The sequence below is a fragment of the Macaca fascicularis genome, chromosome 9 (genome assembly GCF_037993035.2).
Source record: "Macaca fascicularis isolate 582-1 chromosome 9, T2T-MFA8v1.1".
Lineage (NCBI taxonomy): Eukaryota > Metazoa > Chordata > Mammalia > Primates > Cercopithecidae > Macaca > Macaca fascicularis.
Genome location: NC_088383.1, coordinates 135,109,876 through 135,130,488, shown reverse-complemented (window position 1 = coordinate 135,130,488; position 20,613 = coordinate 135,109,876). Strand labels below are relative to the sequence as shown.

The following is a 20,613-nucleotide window of genomic DNA, read 5'->3' as shown; positions in this document are numbered from 1 at the left end:
TAAGACCTGAATTGCTAAAATATTAATAAAATATGTGATAAATAGAAGTAAAAATACATAGTAAATAATATAAGCAATAATTAATATAACTTAATCTACATTAAATTCTTCCTTTCCTTTCTCTGTAATCTTGAAGCTGGTCAAGTGTGCACCTTTTTTAAGACTATAGACTATTGAGGCCACTCTGGGTTCTTGCTCAACAGAGAATAAGGCTATGTGCATCCTTAGCTGCATCCTCCGTGCTCTGTGCATCCCCCCTGTGTATCCCCCCTCCATGCTCTGTGCCTCCCCCCATGCTCTGTGCCTCCCCCCATGCTCTGTGCCTCCCCCCATGCTCTGTGTATGCCCCCATTCTCTGTGCCTCCCCCCATGCTCTGTGCCTCCCCCCATGCTCTGTGCATCCCCCCAATGCTCTGTGCATCCCCCCGTGCTCTGTGCCTCCCCCTGTGCTCTGTGCATCCCCCCTCCATGCTCTGTACATCCTCCCATGCTCTGTGCGTCCCCCCTCCATGCTCTGTACCTCCCCCCATGATCTGTGCATCCCCACATGCTCTGTGCCTCCCCCGATGCACCGTGCATCCCCCCTCCATGCTGTGTGCATCCTCCAGTGCTCTGTGCCTCCTCTGTGCTCTGTGCATCCCCCCTCCATGCTCTGTGTCTCCCCCCATGCTCTGTGCATCCCCCCTCCATGCTCTGTGCCTCCCCCCATGCTCTGTGCATCCCTCCTCCATGCTCTGTGCCTCCCCCGGTGCTGCATGTATCCTCCCGTGCTGTGTGTATTTCCCCGTGCTCTGCACATTGTCCCATGTTGTGTGTATCCCTCTGTGCTCTGCATCCTTCTGCCTGTTCCTCTGCAGCTTTGCCCATGTCCCCTCTCCGCCCCATCCCTCCAGTTATTCCCCTCAAGTCCCATCTCTGGATTTCACGTCCTGCCTCTCTGCTTCCCTTTGGAACTGTGCTGTGGAAGATTGGTTCACCTTGCCTGTCCCCTTGACCTGGGCTCACCTGCTGCAGCTCCATTGTCAAGGTCGCCAGACTCCTCCACCCTCCTGGAGCTCTCTACCTGTGACCAAGGACCACCCCTTCTTCACACTCCTCTCTTCAGGGCTCTGTCACCTTCCCACTGCCTTGCCTGCTCTCCCTCCCCTCTTCCTCTCCTTTGCTCCTGACCGTGTGACAGGGCTGGGGTGCCCTGTGAATAAGCCTGCCCAGGCAGCCCCTCTGGCAGCTCAGAGGAGGTGAGCTTAGAAGACAGGGGTTTGAGAGCCCAACGCTGCCAAGTAAAGCAACTTTCTCTGGCATGACATGTGCACTGCTGAGGGGAGTGAGGGGCAGCACTCGGGAGGCCCACGTGCCTTTGCCAGTGAGTGTGAGGGCCCGTCTGTGTTTTATGTTTTCCGCATACTCTCTCAAACACTCGCTGTTAAGTAGACTGCAGCAGAGACCTGCCATCAGGGTCTAACTGATTTAAGCCAGGCGTATCCTCAATATATTGCAATCCATGTAAAACAAGGAGCTGCCTCTCAGTTTTGAACTTGACTGGGAGGGGGTCTAAGGAACTCTGACTGTGTAACGAAAGTGCTTCTCATCTCTGACATTTGCATCATTCCCACTTCTTTTCCTTCCCTGCCATACCGATCAGGACTCTGGTTGCAAAACGCAGCTCCAGCCAGCAGAGGCAGAAGAGAGGGACTTAGGAGGAGGAGGAGAGGAGGAGCAGGCCCCGGGGCAGCAGATCCATCTCCCTCTCCCTGCCTTTTGTCCCTGCCTGAGGGTGACAGCTTTGTTCTCTCTGACCAGCATTCTCCTGAAGTAAGGGACCAGGGTGGAGGTGGTGGCCACATCCTCAGAGCCTTGAGAACAAAGAAAGACCTCCTCCCCGGACATCCCAGCTCAACGTGCTGTAGGGAAGCTTTGTGATGGGCTTAGCTTGGGTCACGTGTTCATCTCCGGATCAGGTGTGGAGGAACCACCCCCACAACCCCCACACAGAACCAAATGGTGTGAAGAGTGTTCTCTGAAGACAGGAGAGGGCAGGCAGCACCTTCACCATCCCCAAAGTTCAGTATTTAAAGCAACTCTTGACTCCCTGTTGTCCAGACACAGAAAACCCAGATTCTGTTTAGAGCCTTTCTGTGTCTTCCACCAGCGCAGCTCCCCAGACTCCAGGCCTTTCAGATCCTGACCTTGACATTATCTGCCTGGAGTTCCCCTCTCCTTCCACCCACTCCTGGGCCCGGCCGACTCCCGCTCCATCGTTAGGGCAGGGTAGTTGTCCGCTCCCTCTGCAAAGCCTTCCCCTGCAGGAGGCTCCACCCACAGCTCATCCATGCACCCGGAAGTGTTACTGCTGGAAGATGTCCAAGTTCTTGGTGTTTTGAACAAAGAATTGGACAAAATGCACAAACAAAACAAGGAAAGAATGAAGCAAACAAAAGCAGAGATTTATTGAAAATGAAATTACGCTCCACAGGGTGTGAGGGGGCCCAAGCATAGGTGCTCAAGAGCCCCGTTACAGAATTTTCTGGGGTTTAAATACCCTCTAGAGGTTTCCATTGGTTACTTGGTGTACACCCTATGTAAATGAAGGGGATGAGGTAAAGTTACAAAGTCATTTAATTGCTGTACTCCCTATGTAAATGGAGAGGATATTTCCTGTCATAGCTGAAGTGTTTCCATTTGACTTAGTTCTAGAAAGTCAGCATGAATCGACCTCATGTTCCCTGTCTCCAGACCCTGTTCTCCTGCCTCAGAAGGACTCTGTTTCTGTTCTGTGATCTCTCCCTTCACACTGGATTCTGTGTCACCCATCACCCTACCAGCTCGTGGTGTCATCAAGAGCGGGGCTGTTCCTACTTGTCTTTGTAGCCCAGCAGCTAGCACCTGGCAGCGGTAGTTACACAAGAAATACTTCCTGTGGTTGCGTTGAGTGGGATAAAATAGTGCGTGTTATGTAAGACACTGGAAAATAATTTAAAACTTAAGTAACCCATGCTCTGCAATCTTTAATGAAGTTCTGGTAGACTGCATACAGTTTTATTAATAGTTAGAATAAACAGGCGGTTTCCTCCTCCTTTCAATTTATCTTAGAAATTCAATATTTCAGGGTGTGCAGAATCATTTTTCCTCACCTCATACATACATCGCTGCTTTTAACATTTCATTGCTGTTCTAATCTCTTCTGTGACATTTCAATATTGTCAGCCAGTTCTCTCACCTGCGGGGGAGCCAGCAGGGGCACTGCAGTGGATCAGAATGATTTTCCCAGTGGGAGGCTCAACCATTGATTCCAGTTGACGGAGGCTGTGACTTCCAGGCGGGAGGTTTTCCCAAATTAGATATCTGCCTGTACTATTTATGGAAGAGTATATGTGTGTACACACATGTGTGCATTTGCAAGTGTGTGCACCCAGGTGTGTGCATGAAGGAATGAAGTGGGAGGAAGGGAGAGAGGGAGGGTTGCACATTGAGTGTGTGGGCTATTGTTCCAAGGACGCATTATCTGACTCTGTTGTCTGAGTCTCCTCTGAATTCTCCCTGGAGAACCTAAACTGGGAAGGCCCTAATGGGAGCCTCCTTGGATTATCTGTTTAAAAAAAAAAAAAAAAAATGGAGGTCAAAATCTTGCTACCCTGTAGCCAAGACATTCACAGCAATGTATCAATGTGATTGTGCACTCATCTTTCTGTGGTGTTTTTATTTTTCCACAGAGGTCTCATTGCCAGCAGTTTCACGGAAACCCACTATCTGCAAGATGGTACTGATGTCTCCCTCGCTCGAAATTACACGGTAATTCTGGCACATTGGGATCACCATAATCTTACACCATTGGATCTGTGCTTAAACTTTGTAGCCATTTTGTTCGGAGCAAACTCACATGCCCAGATTCTTAGCTTAGGCCCCAAGAAGTGCTGGTGTGTCCCTTAGTGGTAGGCATTCCATTGTAACTCCAAAACACCAGCCTTGGCCAGGTATGTGCGCAGACAGCCCTTGAGGGAATGGTTTTATGGCGGGGCTGACCTTGAAACCACCTTCCAAGGACTATGGATGCTCATTTGAGCAAATCCTTTTTAGAAAACCTAGCCAGTTAGAGATGGCTTGGAAGGCAGCCATGCCTGGACTGAACTTGGCTACATTAAATTCTGAGGCACCTTAAAGAACTTTAAAAGAAAACTGATTCTGCTTAACCTATTCTGAATGTATCCACAATGTGGATACGATTCTATACTGTGGGTGTTACTGTAACATGACATTTATCACCTCTTAGGCAGTGTTCCTGGTATTTGAACTTTTAGCTGTGTCCTGGACAAAATGCTCACTTTATTTGTTGCTTTACCAGATGTTTACTGTGTACTCGCTGTGATCTGTCCCACATGTGAATATGGGGTTTCAGAGAGAATAGGGCAGAGTCACTGCCCTCTGGGAAGGAGGAAAGTTACTTGTTTTAAAGAGCTGTGGGTATTTATTTGAAAAAGGATGAGCTAGAGGCAGGCTTTACCCTTATCCCTTATCATTGAAGCTTGTCAAATAGCCATTACTGTCTGCAGTGATTCCTCCCTTCTCTGCGTGACGCCAACACTTTTCTTTATCACTTGTTTGACACTTGGCACTTACAAGCTGATACCTGCAGCCTTCCAGGAACTTGGTGGAATGAGCTGCTATAGCTCTCCCAGCCCAAAGAAAACACGTGGAAACCCTGGATAAAATATAAACATTTAAGAATTTTTGCTAATGCCTGGTCAAGCTCAAAAGAAAGTCAGCAAATCCCCAAGAGGCAGAAACAAAGAGGGAATGTTGTTCCTGAGCCCTGGCTGGTGAGTTGGGGCTCACCGAAGGGCTATTCAAAGACCCAAAGGGCTATTCAAGACCCAGCAAGAGGGCCTGGTGCTTGGGTTTGGGAAAAGAGAAGTAACCGCCTACAACTGAGAGTCCCACAAAAGCCAGATCCCCAGAAGAGCTGCTTTCCTCTGTAAAAAGAGACAAAAAGAACTCTTCCAATCCAGGGATGGGGGCTGGGAGGAAGAATTGTTTGCCAGGTGTCTTGGATTGAAAAAAGATTTCATAAAAAATGAAGACATTGAAACCCCAGTTAGTCTCATGTGTGGATGTTGGGAATAGTCTGGGCCTGTGTCCAAATTTTTAATACCAGCGTAGGAATGGAATTCCCAGTCAAGATATTGACCTCAAAACTGGTCCCACATCAATGAAACTCCCATGGGCCCAGGCCTAAGCCAACCCAAAATAGTTCTGTAGGAATATTTCTATAACCCAGATAACATGAGATACCCTCATGGAAGAAAAAGTAATAAAAATATTAAAGATGAGCTCCAAATCAAAATTATAAGCCACACAATGCAAAAAGACATTGTACACAAGCATCAGTAGACAAGAGAAACAAGAATTAGGACCTCTGAGAACATAAGAGATAATAGAAAAATCAAAGAAGAAAAATTAAAAGAATAGAATGGGTCTAATAGAAATTCTACAATGAAAACACATAAAATTTTAAAACACACACAGGAAGCAAGCCGTGTTTAATCAGAATGTGATGAGCCTGTCCCTGAATTGAGGAAAGACATGAGTCTTGAGAAAAATCCACCAAGTCAAGCAGGAGGAATAACTAAACTAAACACACTCCAAGACAGCTTATGATGAATATGCAGAACACCAAAGATGAACTCTTGAAACCACTTGAGGCAAAAGAGAGATTTGTACAAAATAATGACAACTAAACCAACAACAAACTTTTCATTAGTAACTATGCAATTAAAACTTGAGAATTAAGGGAAAATTATTGTCAGTCTCAATCCTATATTCATTAATTATTTTATAAGAATAAAAATGAAATAGACATGTTCATACAAAGATGAGAGAATTTACTACCCTCAGATTCCAACGAAGGTATCTACCAAAGGATAACTAACAAAGAATAGCTCAGTAGGAAGGAAATTGATCAGCAGCAGCAAGGACAGGAAGTCAGAGGCACTACTAAGCAAAATAATGCATGTGAATAAATTTAAATAAGCTTCTTAAAATGACTGTTACAACAGTGACCAAATTTGGGTGGTTTAAAACCAGATGAGCTAATAGATTTAAAATGGTTTAAGAATTTGTATTGTGCTAGAGAATAATAGACATGCTGATTAACTTTAGATTTTGATAAGAGCGTGTCCTGCAATTTTAAGTATAACTATTTAAAGAATAGAAAATCATGAAATAGTAAGATAAAAATGAGTCAACATATTAATCTCATTATATGTAAATAGATGGAATCTCTTTGTGAAAATGAAAACAGATAATCTGCATAGAATTTAAAATAAAATCCAGCTGCATCGTTTTTACAAGATTCACACCCAAAATATAAAATGGCTGTGAAAACAAAGAAAAGGAATGGAAAAAGATATTGTAGACAAATCTTAATCCAAAAAAAAAAAAAAAAGCTGCTGTAGTGGTAACATCAGAGAAGCTAGACCTTAAGGCAAAAATGACATGAATAGGGATAATAGGGTAATTCTGTAATGATAAAAGGAGCAATTTAGAAGGGTAGTAAAAGAATTTTGAAACTGTATATGTTAGCAAAATTGTCTCAAAATATATAAAACAATAAATGACAGAATCCAGGTATAACATTTAATCTAATTATATAGATTCATCTAGAACTAAGCTTTAGCCCAGCTCCTAATGAAAGGATTTCTTAAAATCTGAAACAAAACAAAAAACCATTAAAGATTAGACATTATTGACTAAAGCTTTTTTGGTTCCTAGAAGGTTACCAAAAAAACTTTCAATACAGACAACATGTTGCAATTTTTCCTCAAAAGAAAAGTCTCTAGATGTAAAGTTGATAAGCTTAATTTATAAAGCAAGTCACTGAAAATGTCTGGACACATTCACAGAGTGGGAGATTTAAATATACCTCTCTCAGAAATGAAGATTTTTTAAATGAGCAGAAATTAATGAAAAGAAAGACCCCCCCCAAAAAAAAACTCAAGAGAGAAGATAAATTAAACCAAAAGCTGGTGCTTTGAAAATATTCATAAAATGGACAAAACATTTACCAAATTAATCAAGAAAGAAAGAATTCCTAAGTAAATAATATTAAGAATGCAAAGAGGGATATAAGTATTGTTATTCAGAGATTTTTTAAATCACAAGAATGTTGTGAACAATACTAACCACTTTCTTAAAAATGTAAAATTGTTAACACTGGTTCAAGGCGAAAGAAGAAAATTTAAATATAACTATATGAAGAAATTAAATTTTTAATAGTATTTTTAATATTTACTTACAAAAATAAGATCAGACTCAAATGATTTAACCAGTGAGTTTTAGCTAACATATAAGAGACAAATAGTTCCTGAGAAAAAAAGAATAATTTCTTTAAAGGAGGGGGTGGAAGGAGCTACTAAAACAAGAAAAAGGGCATGCACAGAATGAATCCTACAGACTAGTTTCAATTATGGACATAGTTGCAAAAATCCTAAGTAAACTTTACAAACCCTATCCAGTACATATTTTTAAAATACTTTCTGACCAAATTATACTTAACTGAAGAATGCAAGGATAGTTCAGTATTAGTATATCTACTAAGGTAATTCAATCCATTAATATCTTCAGATTAAAAGTATTATAACTGATAGTATTTCTTCTATGATAACCTATACTGTTTCTTATAGAGACTATAATAGCTTTTGTGAGTGGGGAATGCTATCTATCCCTTTCCTACCCCCATAGAGCCTCACATAGCATCTTGCATATACTAGATTTTTAATAAAATTATCCATCTAGCATCGCATTGTCTTAGGTGATGCCATGTAAAATTGATTTCTTCATCTATTCACTCAGCAAACATTTATTCAGCACCTCCTGTTTGCAGACACTGTTAGGCTGTGGGGAGATAGGCTGACTAAAATATATTCCTCAGCATATAAATTCTACTGGAGAGGCACAGAGCATTTTAAAGACATTTAAAAAACATGTTTTAATATAATTACTATAATAGGAGAAGAGTACAAAATACCATTGTGGTATTTTAACTGTGGCTGATTTTAATTCTTTGGAGGCCATTTCACTAAGGAAGTAACATTAATCTGGGTCTTTAAAAGTGGGCAAAGAAGAACAGCATGATGGGGATGAAACCTTTCAATACTAAAGAGTTTCAACTTTACCTATTGAGAATTGGGAGCCATAGGAAGTTCTCATGCAGCAGAATGGCCTGTTCAGTTCAGAAAGGGTCTCTGACGACAGAATGGAAGAAAGATGGGTAGGAATATTGGTAGACAGAAGATGGGAAGATTTCTTATGGGTCCATTGTAGTTAGTGAAAATTTTGCCTACAGAAGTGGGCCTTGGAATGGTCAGCAACTGGCCAGAGTCAAGAGTGCTTGGGAAGTCAAAGGAGACAGGATCAAGGGATAGGGGGTAGCGGAGGTGTCATCAGTGGGACTTTCCCTTCCACTTAAGCCGTTGGATGGGCAATTTGTTTCTCACTGGTACCATTAAGGAGCAATTGTTGGTTGGAAGGCAGAGGAGATGAGTCTTGGTTTGTCAGTGTTGTGTTTGTCATAGGACAGCCAAGTAAAGGTGTTCTGTAGGCAGATGGATATATAAGAACCTAGAGTACAGAGAAAGATGGAGTCCTAAAGTAAAGATCTGTGGATCAACCTCATAGGCAGGGTCATGAGTTCATATTTGACATTTTTGTTCTCTTTTACCCCACTAAGATCTCACTTAAAATATGTTTTCAGACTCAGCACTAAGGCTGTCTCCACAGTGTAAATTGTTATTTCAGAAAGAAACAGAAAAGAGAGATCTCAGAAATACCGCAATAGGCTCCAGTTTTCCAAACGGCCACAATCTATGACGGTGAACAGTGCTTGTCTAATACGGACATCTCGAGAACGTGTAAAATATGCTTCCAACGTTATTTGAATACTTTTGTACATTCTGTTTCAATCTCCCATACTACTTTTCTTTTTCTTAGGCATTTGTATTAGTCGGGGTTCTCTAGAGGGATAGAACTAATAGGATAGATGTATATATGAAGGGGAGTTTATTAAGGAGTACTGACTCACATGATCACAAGATAAGGCCTCACAATCGGCCATCTGCAGGCTGAGGAGTAAGGACGCCAGTCCAAATCCCAAAACCTCAAAAGTATGAAAGCCTATGGTGCAGCCTTCAGTCTGTGGCTGAAGGCCCAAGAGCCCCTGGCAAACCACTGGTGTAGGTCCAAGGGTCCAAAAGCTGAAGAACTTGAAGTCCGATGTTCAAGGGCAGGAAACATTCAGCACAGGAGAAAGGTGAAGGCCAGAAGACTCAGCCACTCTAGTCCTTCCACATTCCTCTGCCTGCTTTAATCTAGCTGATTAGATGGTGCCCACCCATTGAGGATGGGTAGGCCTCTCCCCGTCCACTGACTCAAATGTTGATCTCCTTTGGCAACACCCTCACAGACACACCCAGGAATAATACTTTGCATCCTTCAATCCAATCAAGTTGATACTCAATGTTCACTATCACAGTACTTTTTCCCCTTTTTTCTCACTTGGGAGGAAAAATGCAGTAAGTGAGAAGGTGAAGAAATAGAGGACTAGAGAAACAGAGGTTCAGCAGCTGCCAGATCTGTTTGGGATTTGGATTGCAAAAGCTGAAGGCTACATATCCAGGCATCTTAGTAAACAGCCCTGATGGAAGGGCTCCAGGATATTGACAGTGGTTTTCTCCATGTGGTGCGGGACTCTGTGCTTTTCTGGGCTCTCTGATTCACGTGTGCACAGGAGCAGGGGCTCACATTTTTCCTCTCCTCCTTTTCCATGTGGTGACTGTGTGAAAGGGTGAATGTCTGCTCCATTCCCCTCCTCTTCCCCTAGTCCTCCCCGTGGAACTGTCTCTTTACAGGGAAGAGGGTGGGAGGAGACAGGCCCTGAAAATCCCTGGTCCCTGCTAACTGGGGAGTGGCTGCAGCCCCTGTGTTGGGCAGCCCTTGAAGTCAGTAGTGGGTGAGACTTGCCGCTCCCTCCCTCCATGGAGTCCTCTAGGCAGCAGCGTTCCTCATCTCCACCTTCCCCAAGATGGGTCCTGAGGCTTTGGCTGGGAAGAAGGGGAAAGAGGTTGGGGTGTGGGGAGGACGGAAATTGGAAATTGCAGGAAGCCTCTCTACTGTCTAGGCCTAAACTAGTGTCCTCTCCAGAATATACCAGAAGCCTCTTTTTTTGGTAGTCATTAAGCTGATGCTGTATTTTGATCTTCATCTGACTCTGTGGATCATCTCCACTAGGGGAAGCAACTGAAAGATAGATTAATTGGCACCCCCAAATCTCCAGAAGCATCAAGCCCATGTTGCTTTTATAATTAGAAAAATGGTGACTTTTCTTTTAACCCAGTCGTTCCCTTTCCTCATTCCTCTGAATGCCTTTCCAAGCAGTCAGCCTTGTTACAGTAAAGATGGGGAGTGAACAATGTTGTTCACTAAGTAAAACCCACAGCCCAGAACAGCTGGTCCTTCCAGCAGGAGGCCCTTAAGGAGGGTCCGAGGCCTTGTATTGTTTTTCGTGGTGAGGACCCAGATGCAGATTTTAGGGTTTTGTTTTTATTGAATCAGGCTGGAAAACAAAAAGAAATTTGCTGACTCATCTCCTTATCTGCTAAAGTCAGCACACAGTGAATTTTCCTAAATTTAAAATTATATATAAAATAAGAACCACTTTTTGGTGACTATAGCGTATAGTGCTTTTTTTTTTTTTTTTAAATATCTCGACAATTGGTATAAGCTGGTTGACTCAGAAGAGTGGCTGATTTTAATTTTGGAGTTAATCACATCTTTTTTCTCAACTGTCCTGACAGGATAAAATATTTGTGGCTTTATCCTTTGCTGACCACATCTAAGGGGAGATTGTGTTTTATACTGTTACTTTTAATAAGGCCTGTGGGAGACTATCCGCGTGACATTTCTGCTGTTTACGTGCCAAAAGACAGCTCTGGGAAAGGCTGGCAGAGGCCCCCAGAAAGGCTAGATGCTGTCAGTGCTTTGGAGGGAATACATTCGTCTGTTACATGCATGTTGTCAACCAAGCACCATGACCTGTTCACATGCCCCCTTACACTGAGAACACAGCAGGGATTGAAACAGACAAGGGAACCCATGGGTGGGGGGAGGCTAGAGGAAGAAGACTCCCCTTATCCTGGTAATCACAAACATAATTAACATCTGGGCTAAGTGCACCAAAGGAAAGGCCACGGGGCCCTAGTCTGGTCTGAGGGATCATGGAAGGCTTTACAGGGAAAGGAACATGTGAACCAACAGCTGGAGGCTGAGAAGGCATGAACTGGGGGACAGGAGGAGAAACATTCTGGGCTGCTGCTGAGTTTTACCTGGGGTGGCAGGTGAGGGGAAGGAAGTGTTTAAAAGCTAATGAAAGTCAGAGCGTATAGGACCTGAAGACCATGGTGACAGCCTTGGTTGTGATCAACATTAGGAGACCACTAAAAGGCCTTCCCCAAGGCATGTCATGACTATGTTTGGGCTTTGAAAAGCACCCCGTGGCTCCAGCATGAAATTGTAGTCAGAGCGAACAGGAGGGGAGGGGGAGGGTCCCCTGCCCTGTCAGGGTCAGGCAGGGCCCTCTTGTGGAAGAGCCTGAAGCCCAGGTGAGAGGAGATGGCAGCAGAGGCCAGGTGCATGGAATGAAAGGAAGAAAAAAATGTCTCACCCCTGGACGTGATCAGGACCCAAAAAAGTTTCATTCGTGGTATATGTTTCTCACTGGAAAAAATATAGAGCATTTGCTTTGATAGTGTCAAAGGAGACCAGCTGAGATGAACTGAGCCTGGACCATCAGGTGAGGATAGAATCTAATATTTTGGCCAAAAGTGTTGTTTGGGTGACATCCCATTCATTTCCATGGCAACTACCGATTGTCAGAAAGGGATAGTATCTTCTACAACTGGCTTGGACTAAACACATCAGGGCGATGAATGTCAGGAGTTAACCACAGTTTATTACAGTTAGAGAGCATCTAACAGAGATGAAAAGATAATTCTGGAGGGAAGGGGAAAGTCAGAGATCATGCACATCTCATAAGTGTATCAAGTGTAAGTGCTGTTGCGGGTGGGCAGTGGCTATCTGGGCCAGCAGCATGGGAGTAAGAAGAATTTACCAAGACAGTTGTAGGTAAAGAAAGGGAGATTTATTAGAGATCGTAGGAAAATACATTGCAAAGGAGCAATGGGCAGGCCAGCAAGAGAGGAGCTGACTGCAAGGAGACAAAGGTTTGCTGGAGATTTTATAGGATGGTGCTTGTGCGGTGTGCTGAAGAGAGTTTTGTGCAATGTTGATAACACGAAGGTTGCATTGAACTAACTTGCAATTTTCTATCAGCTGGGGGTCTGGTGATACCTGAGCACAGGAAGATTGTGAGTTATGTGCACAGGAGGGATATGTGTATTGGACCATGAAGAAAGACAGACTTATAGTTTATCTGCTTCTTCATTTTGCTTTCCCCCAATCCTGTTAGTCTGACTCCCCCTACCTAACTAGGACTCCACAAGCCAGGCCCATCATCGTATTCTTAAAACATCATTGAGAATGGATTGAATTTCCCTGCTGTTGTTGTATTCCACACATACCTAACTCACCAGTTCTCCCTGCCTGCCTCTCCCTCACAGGCTGCTCTCCTGTCCCACTGGCCGAGGCACTCAACACCAGTGCCTTCTCTCCCTTGGGTCTTCACCCAGGTCCTGTGGTGACTCCTACCTCCATAGCACATTCCACACCCTTTCCTGTCCACCGTCACATGGCTGCACCAGCTCAGGCCCTCCCTTCCTCACAGCTGCAAAATGTTTTAGCCGCCTGACTTTTTCTCCCCACTCCCAATCTCACCTAGCTTTAATCCAGACCCCACTCCTGCCTGAATGATCCTTCTAAAACATCTTTCTATTTATGTCACAAGATTGCATTTACATTTTGATCCTCCCAAATCATCAGCAGCTTCCCCCAATGCCTCCTCAATCAAACTCAAATTTCTTAGGCCAGTATCATCTTCCACAATGGTGACAGCCCCTACCTTTTCACGCATGTGTGTGTTTATTCAGTCATTCATTCATCCACTTATTCAACAAATGTTTACTGAGTGTCCAATGCGGTAGCCAACATTGAGTAAATATCGACAATAGGCAAGACACTGTGCACAGAACTTTTTATATATTCTGTTGTTTGATCTTCACCAAAGATTAATTTTTTCTATCTTTATACCCAGATGAGAATACTGAGACCTCGAGGGGTTAAATAACTAGGCCACACCTGCAGTTAATAAGGATTCAAACCCAAATAGTCTGACTCTAGAATCTGAGCTCCTAGTCTGAGGCCATCCTACCCAGAATGAGCCTGATCTTATCTGATCTTGGAAGCTAAGCAGGGTCTGGCCTGGGTATCTCTTGGATGGGAGAGTCTCAGCTCCTATATGCTGTGCTACACGCCTCCAGTTCACTTGGAACAAAACACTGAGTCTCGGTTATACGTTTCTGGCTATGGTGTTTGTTGTAATGGAATTAGTCTATAAAACTGCAATGGGGTGGATTGGGGAAGGGGGTGGCATTCATTTACAATGAGAGACACCTAGAGAATGCTCTTGGGGGAGAGCAGAGTATGTTCAGCTGAACCAAAGTCCTGGAATCTGAGGAGAGGAGAGGCCAGAACAGGCCTCTGGAGATTCACTAAGTGCATCACTCCAAGGCCCAACTGAACTCAGACCAGTAAACATCCTTACTCTGTGGCAAGTCTGCGGAAGGGAGGATGTCCTCAGGGAACATACACTCTAACAACATATGACATGGTGTGCCCATAACAGAGATGCTTTGGGAGTCAAACAATGCAAGGGGCAAACCCATGTTTCCAGAGGAACTCACTGTTTTAGTGACTTTTCTTCCATAAAATTGTCAGGAAAGGGCAGGCTCTAAGATAGACCTTCTGTCTAGAGACAGTATACGCCACAGTTGGGATCACAAGCCAGAGTCCGACTACCCAGGTTCAAATCCCAGCTCAAGCACTTAATCAGCTGTGGGATGTGACAATGAAACAGACACCGAGCCTGGCACGCAGTCAGGGCTTTAGAGAAGTGAGCCAGCCATGGCCACTGCTATGCCAGTGATCATTTCATAGCACTTCTTCCCCATGCTGTACCATGTGTTCCTTCTGAAATCCCTTGTAGATTCTGAGAACAGATGAGAAGCTGGGATGCAGCTGAGAGTAAGGCAGATGAACATGCTGATAACTGAGTTGTTCAGGCTTGTGTGTCTCCATCAAATTGCAAATGGCCCCATAGGTCTTCTGACCCCTGCCCCTGCTAACCCCTTCGTGTGCATTTTCACACAATATCCAAGAAGATTTGCAGTTGGGAGTTAGAGCCAAGTGACAGGGTATAAGCAAATAACCCTCCCTTCTCTCTAATGGGTCAGTTTCTCTCATGCACATCCATTCATTCATTCATTCATTCATTCATTCATTCATTCAACAAAAATACACTGAGCAATGGTCAGTGTAGAGGAAAATAGCAGGTGGAAAATAGAGCTTACAGCAGAGTGGGTTTAAAATATTTATGTTCATATTCCAGATTTGTAATAATGCCTTACATTTTGTGAATTGCATCCCCATGTCATGTTCATTTGATCCACAAAGCTCTGGACAACTAAGTGCCTGTCCCATTACACAGATTAAAAACTGAGACTCCAAGACTCAACCTCAAGATTTCCAATTCTGGATGGATCTAGTGGTCTCACTATTGCAGACGTGCTGTTCCCAGGCCCAGTTTGCCTGGAGATCTCAAAGACTGTGAACGTGATTTTGTAAGCGTTTGTTCTGTCTGCAGAATTGTAGCACAGCAAAATGATTTCAGGGGCCCCTGAGGTTAGTTCTTGATAGTCTTTTAACCAGACATGGTTCTTGTTATGGACATGGGAGCAGAGATCCTTGGAGGATGGGTGTGGTGACTTATTGCTTCATGATCCTGCCCTGCACACTCTCAGGACTAAGTGTAATGTAGCCCAGTTATAGAAACACACAGAGCTGCAAAGTCACTTTTTCTTTGCTCAGATGCATTGTCACCTTGTTTTATTCTCAAGCAAACATATTGTATGTTGGGGCTTGCGTGCAAGGGAATAAGGACCTGACTGCAGTCATGCTGAAATGCAGGCTGGCAACAGACATGCATGTACATATACACACCCAGAAACACACATACACACAAACCCATATACACACAATGCATATACACATACATACCCACACGCACACATATACACACATGCACACCCATATATGCACATACATATACACATATGCACACTATATACACACATACATACACACACACACCCACTCCCATATACATACACATGCACATACACACAAATATACACATGTGTCCACATATACACACATGCATACCCATATACACACATACATATACACACATGCACACCCATATCCACACATATACACACATGCACACCCATATCCACACATATACACACATGCACACCATATTCACACACATATACACACACACCATATTCACACACATATACACACATGCATCCTACACACATACACACATGCACACCATACACTGCGTATACACACATACACACCATATACACACATGCATATTCACACATGCATACCATATACACACATACACACATGCACACCATATACACATGCACACCCATATGCACACATGCATATATATACGTGCACACCCACACAACCCATATACATACACATCCATGCACATGCACACACACAAATATACATACATGCCCACATATATACACATACACACCTGTAGACACACATACACCCATACACATGTACGCTTACCCACCCTTGACCCCTACTATTTATGGGCTTTTCTCTGAGTTTGGAAATGACTTCACTTTCCTATGATGCCATGAGTGACACTGTAATGAGGCTCCGCAGTACTCAGGAAAAGCATTCCACCCATGTATGGATTTTAGGTGACAACTTTTTGTTGGGAACAGACCCCCCCAAAATCTGGCCATATCCTGGCCCCAAAACTGACCATAAAGAATATGTCTCCTGCACTATGACATGTTTGTGATGGCCAAGACACCCATGCTGGAAGGTTGTGGGTTTACCGGAATGAGGGCAAGGAACCCAGGGCGGATAAACCACTTAAAGGCGTTCTTAAACCACAAACAATAGCATGAGGGGTCTGTGCCTTAAGGACATGCTCCTGCTGCAGATAACTAGTCCAACCCATCCCTTTATTTCAACCCATCCCTTTGTTTCCCATAAGGAATACTTTTAGTTAATCTATAATCTGTAGAAACAATGCTTATCACGGGCTTGCTGTCAGTAAATACATGGGTAAATCTCTGTTCAGGGCTCTCAGCTCTGAAGGCTGTGAGACTCCTGATTTCCCACTCCACACCTCTATATTTCTGTGTGTGTGTCTTTAATTCCTCTAGTGCCACTGGGTTAGGGTCTCCCCGACTGAGCTGGTCCCGGCCGCTTTTCTTTTCTAAAAGAGAGAGAAACTCATGTTTCTGACTGCCAGGTATGGAGGGAAGCATCTGGCCTGGAGTTGAGAGGCCTGGATTTTAGTTCTTGCCCTACCATTAACCAGCTCTGTGACCTTTGATGGTTATTTAGGCCTTGGTTTCCCATCCATTCAGGGAAGGGACTGGCTAAAAGAGAAAGGTTGGCCTTAGATGACCCAAAGCTTCCTTCTGGCTAGAACATTGTGTGATTCAAGCACTAAATCAAGATAGTTTGGCACATTCCATATGGCAAGGAGTCTGGGAAGACCCTACAAAGTTCCCCTACAGAAAGCATTCAGAATAATTTTCATTTGGCGTACTCCCTAACAGACTTTGTCTGGTAGCATTCCTTTCTAATCGCAAGGTCAAGCCATCTTTGTTACCACTTAAGCATATAAAATGCCTTTCCTTCTAGTCCACTGAGAGTTGGGTAACAGACGTTTGATTTTACTTCCCACATGGCGTAGAGTTGAGGGCTACCAATTTTCAAGTTCAAGAGTTCTTATTGCATCTTCCTCTTACCCACCATTATATTTGATTGATAGTGTTAAACAGAAGGAAAAGTTGTTCTACTGGAGTGGGAAAATGCATTAGGTTAAGTAATAAGTATATAAAATACATGGTTAGAGGTTTTTTGAAAAGGAAAAGATGTAATTTTGTGGTTATGCATGTTTGGGGCTCTTTTTCTGTGTTGTGTTTCGTTGGTAGAAATAGAATGTCTTGGATCAGCAGAACTAGGCAAAGACGGCCTGGCCTAGTGGGACCATGTCTTGTTCGGCAGTGTCTTTAGAGACATAAGACAATGTCTTTAGAGACAAAGAGCTATACAGTTTGGCGCCCTTGAGGCAATCAGAGAGAGGAAAAGGGATGCAGTGTCGGAAGGTCTGCAGAGGACTGTGGCCACAGCTGGCTGGTAAGGGCCGTGTGGTGATCAACAGGTCAGGGGACCCTGGGCGTAAGACCCTCTTAGGCATGATGGCTCCCTGCTGGGTCTCTTTCTGGTGTGCATATTCAGACCCAGCAAACCCAGTGTTGTGAACCCACAAGGCCTGGTTGGTGCCCGCCTTTTAGCATTAGTGCACTCAGAGGTGCGCCCTTGGGCAGGGCACACACTCACCTGGAGATTGTCTCGAGCGGCCACTGCTGGCCACTAGTGGTGATGTAGCCTGTACTCTCTCTCTGCGTTTGTCACTAAGAGGGTCACCCCCAACCCCCAGGGGTTGAAGACTGCATCTCCTCCACTCCCCATAATCAAATTTCCCAACCAACCACGTGATGCATGGTGTAACAACCATGTTTTGCTGAGTTGTGAGATTATCTGTGTGTTGACTTATGTTATAAAAACTAAATCACATTTGTTTAAACATTTAATGAGACATATTGAAAAAAATTAAATTTCATGAAATTGTGATTGCCTTGGAAAATCTAGAATTCGGAGTTCTAATAATTATGATCAGTAATCTAAGAAGTTAATCACTGTCAGGAATGAACAATGGACTTGTTAGTCAACTGTCTGAAGGTGATACAAAAGTGATGTTAAAGCTGGAAATCAGTTGTTAACTCTACTAATGACTGATATTGTTTACCTTAAGCAACAGTTTATGAGAGCTAAAATCCACCCCCTCCTCCTTCATAAGCAATACTTCAGCTGAGTTGTTGAACTGGAAATTAATTTGATACTAATTTGTTCTAAGCTCATGCTTTAACGAGCTTATATATCTGTGTATTTAATTTGAAAGTACATTTAATAAATAATCTATTAAAATAAATTGAGATTGAGTGTAAATGAGCTTGAAATTTCAGAGGTCAGTAATTAAAATCATTGTCACCATTTGGTTTTCAATTTTTTAACCAGTGTTTAGCTACTTAGAGCAGCATTTCACGTTCCTCTAAAATGGAGGAAATTCTGTAATGTATGTGACCCCAAAGATCTGTGACAGTCAAAACCCAGTGATTCTGGTTACCTTGAGCAGCCGAAATCCTAACAGCAGCTGCCAACCTTTCACTTTCTGCATCGTCTTCCGCTTTATGCCTGCCATGTGCCCAGGGCTAAAATCCCTACCAGTGAAGCCCAGCCTGGGAGGTTACTAGGATCCCCCTGATGCCCCAGAGCATTATGATCCAATTATATAACCCCCTCATAGTAAGAGAATTATCATGCTTCCCCTACAACCCAACTAAGAGTTATCTAGAGTGAGAGGACCCTGGAGCCATTCAAAATATATGTCACACAGAAGCTAAGGAGGTGAACTGGTAGCAAGGTTTTTGCCTTCCCCGATGGCCTGGGTGGAAGCCTGATGTATCCTTTCCTAAGCCACATGCTTATTGAAGATGGCAGGTTCTCTGGGGGAGGAACAGGACACCGTGAGAGCTACGCTCCTGCACCTGAATCTTCCAGCCCAGCAGAACTAACCCCACCCCTGAATGCCACTCCCCACCCCCAGCGCCCACTATCTTTGCACATGCTTTCCCTCTGTAGGCAAGTCCTCTCCTGCCATGGCCCCTGCACGCCTAGCCATTTCACTCTTCAGTGTTGCATGAAGGATCCATAAAGAAGCCCACGGTACTTTCATTGTTTGCAATTTATATAATCAGCAACATAGAAAAAAGATACACTACAAACTGACAAACTGATAGGATGGTGTGGCAAAAGTGCCCAATATAAGACCAACTCACAAAATCAAAAGCTTTCCTTCACATGAAAAATAATTATATGTAAGACAAAATAGGAAAAAAAGATCCTATTTATGATAGCAGCAAATCTGTACAATATCTATGCATAAGCTTAACGAAAGTTTTCCAATAGCCACATGGAAAAAAAAATCTAAAACTAGACTAAAGGACTAAAAATGACCTTGTTAAAAGGAGAGGCCTGCTTACCATGTACAGAATAGAAAAACTGCTTATTGTGAAAATATAAGTTCTTCCCAAACTGACCTATACTTCAGTGTAATACAAACTGAGATCTCAATGGATTATTGTGTAGCTTAAAATTGGATTCTTTAATTCATCTGAAGAGAAAATGGGGAATGATAACCAAGAAACTTTTGAGAAAAGAATGGTACCAAAAGAAAACAATTTGGAGAAAGTCACTAAGACAATTCAATAGAAAAAAGAGTAGGTGTTTCAACAAATGGTTCTGGAACAACTAGCTGTCCACATGCCGAAGAATGAAGTTGGACTTGTACTTCAAGCTACATACAAAAATTAATTCAAGATGGTTAAAGATCTAAATATAATAGCTAAACCCATACAACTCTTTAAAAAAAGTATACGTGTAGATCTTTATGACCTTAGGTTAAGTAATGGTTTCTTAGATACGGCACCAGAAGCATAAGCAGCCAAAGAAAAAAATAGATAAGATCTCATCAAATAAAAAACTTTGAGCTTCAAAAGATACAATCAAGAAAGTAAAAGCGGCCAGTCCTGATGGCTCACGCCTGTAATCCCAGCACTTTGGGAGGCTGAAGCAGGCAGATCACTTGATGTTGGTAGTTCAAGACCAGCCTGGCCAGTATGGTGAAACTCCATCGCTACAAAAAAATACAAAAAGTAGCTGGGTGTGATGGCATGTGCCTGTAATCCCAGCTATTCCAGTGGCTGAGGCAAGAGAATCACTTGAACCTGGGAAGCAGAGGTTGCAATGAGCCGAGATCACACCACTGTACTCCAGCCTAGGTGACAGAGCAAGGCTCTGTCTCAAGAAAAATAAAATAAAAATTAAAAAAAGAAAGTAAAATGACAACTCACAAAATGGGAGAAAGTATCTGTAAATCTTATATCTAATAAGGGTCTAGTGCTGAAAATATATGAAGAATTCTTCTAACTCAACAATAAAAACACCAAAATCCAATTTACAAATAAGCAAAGGATTTGAGTAGACACATCTTCAAAGAATATAAAAATGGACAACAAGCACATGAAAAGATGCCCAACATCGTTAGTGATTAAGAAAATTAAAACAAAAACCACATTGAAATACCACTTTATATCCACTAGAATGGCTATAATGGAAAAGATAAACAACAACAAGTGTTGGTGAGTATGTGGGGAA

The 20,613-nt window shown here is 43.1% G+C and overlaps 1 protein-coding gene across 1 annotated transcript in view; it reads left to right on the top strand.

The window, feature by feature from the left end:
* The window catches only part of ADAM12 (ADAM metallopeptidase domain 12), a 375,641-nt gene that overhangs the window by 230,764 nt on the left and 124,264 nt on the right, over positions 1–20,613 (top strand). Inside the window, exon 4 of the mRNA XM_015456854.4 lies at positions 3,711–3,789. Within this exon, the coding sequence (XP_015312340.3) occupies positions 3,711–3,789 (79 nt within the window). The remainder of the gene's footprint in view (positions 1–3,710; positions 3,790–20,613) is intronic.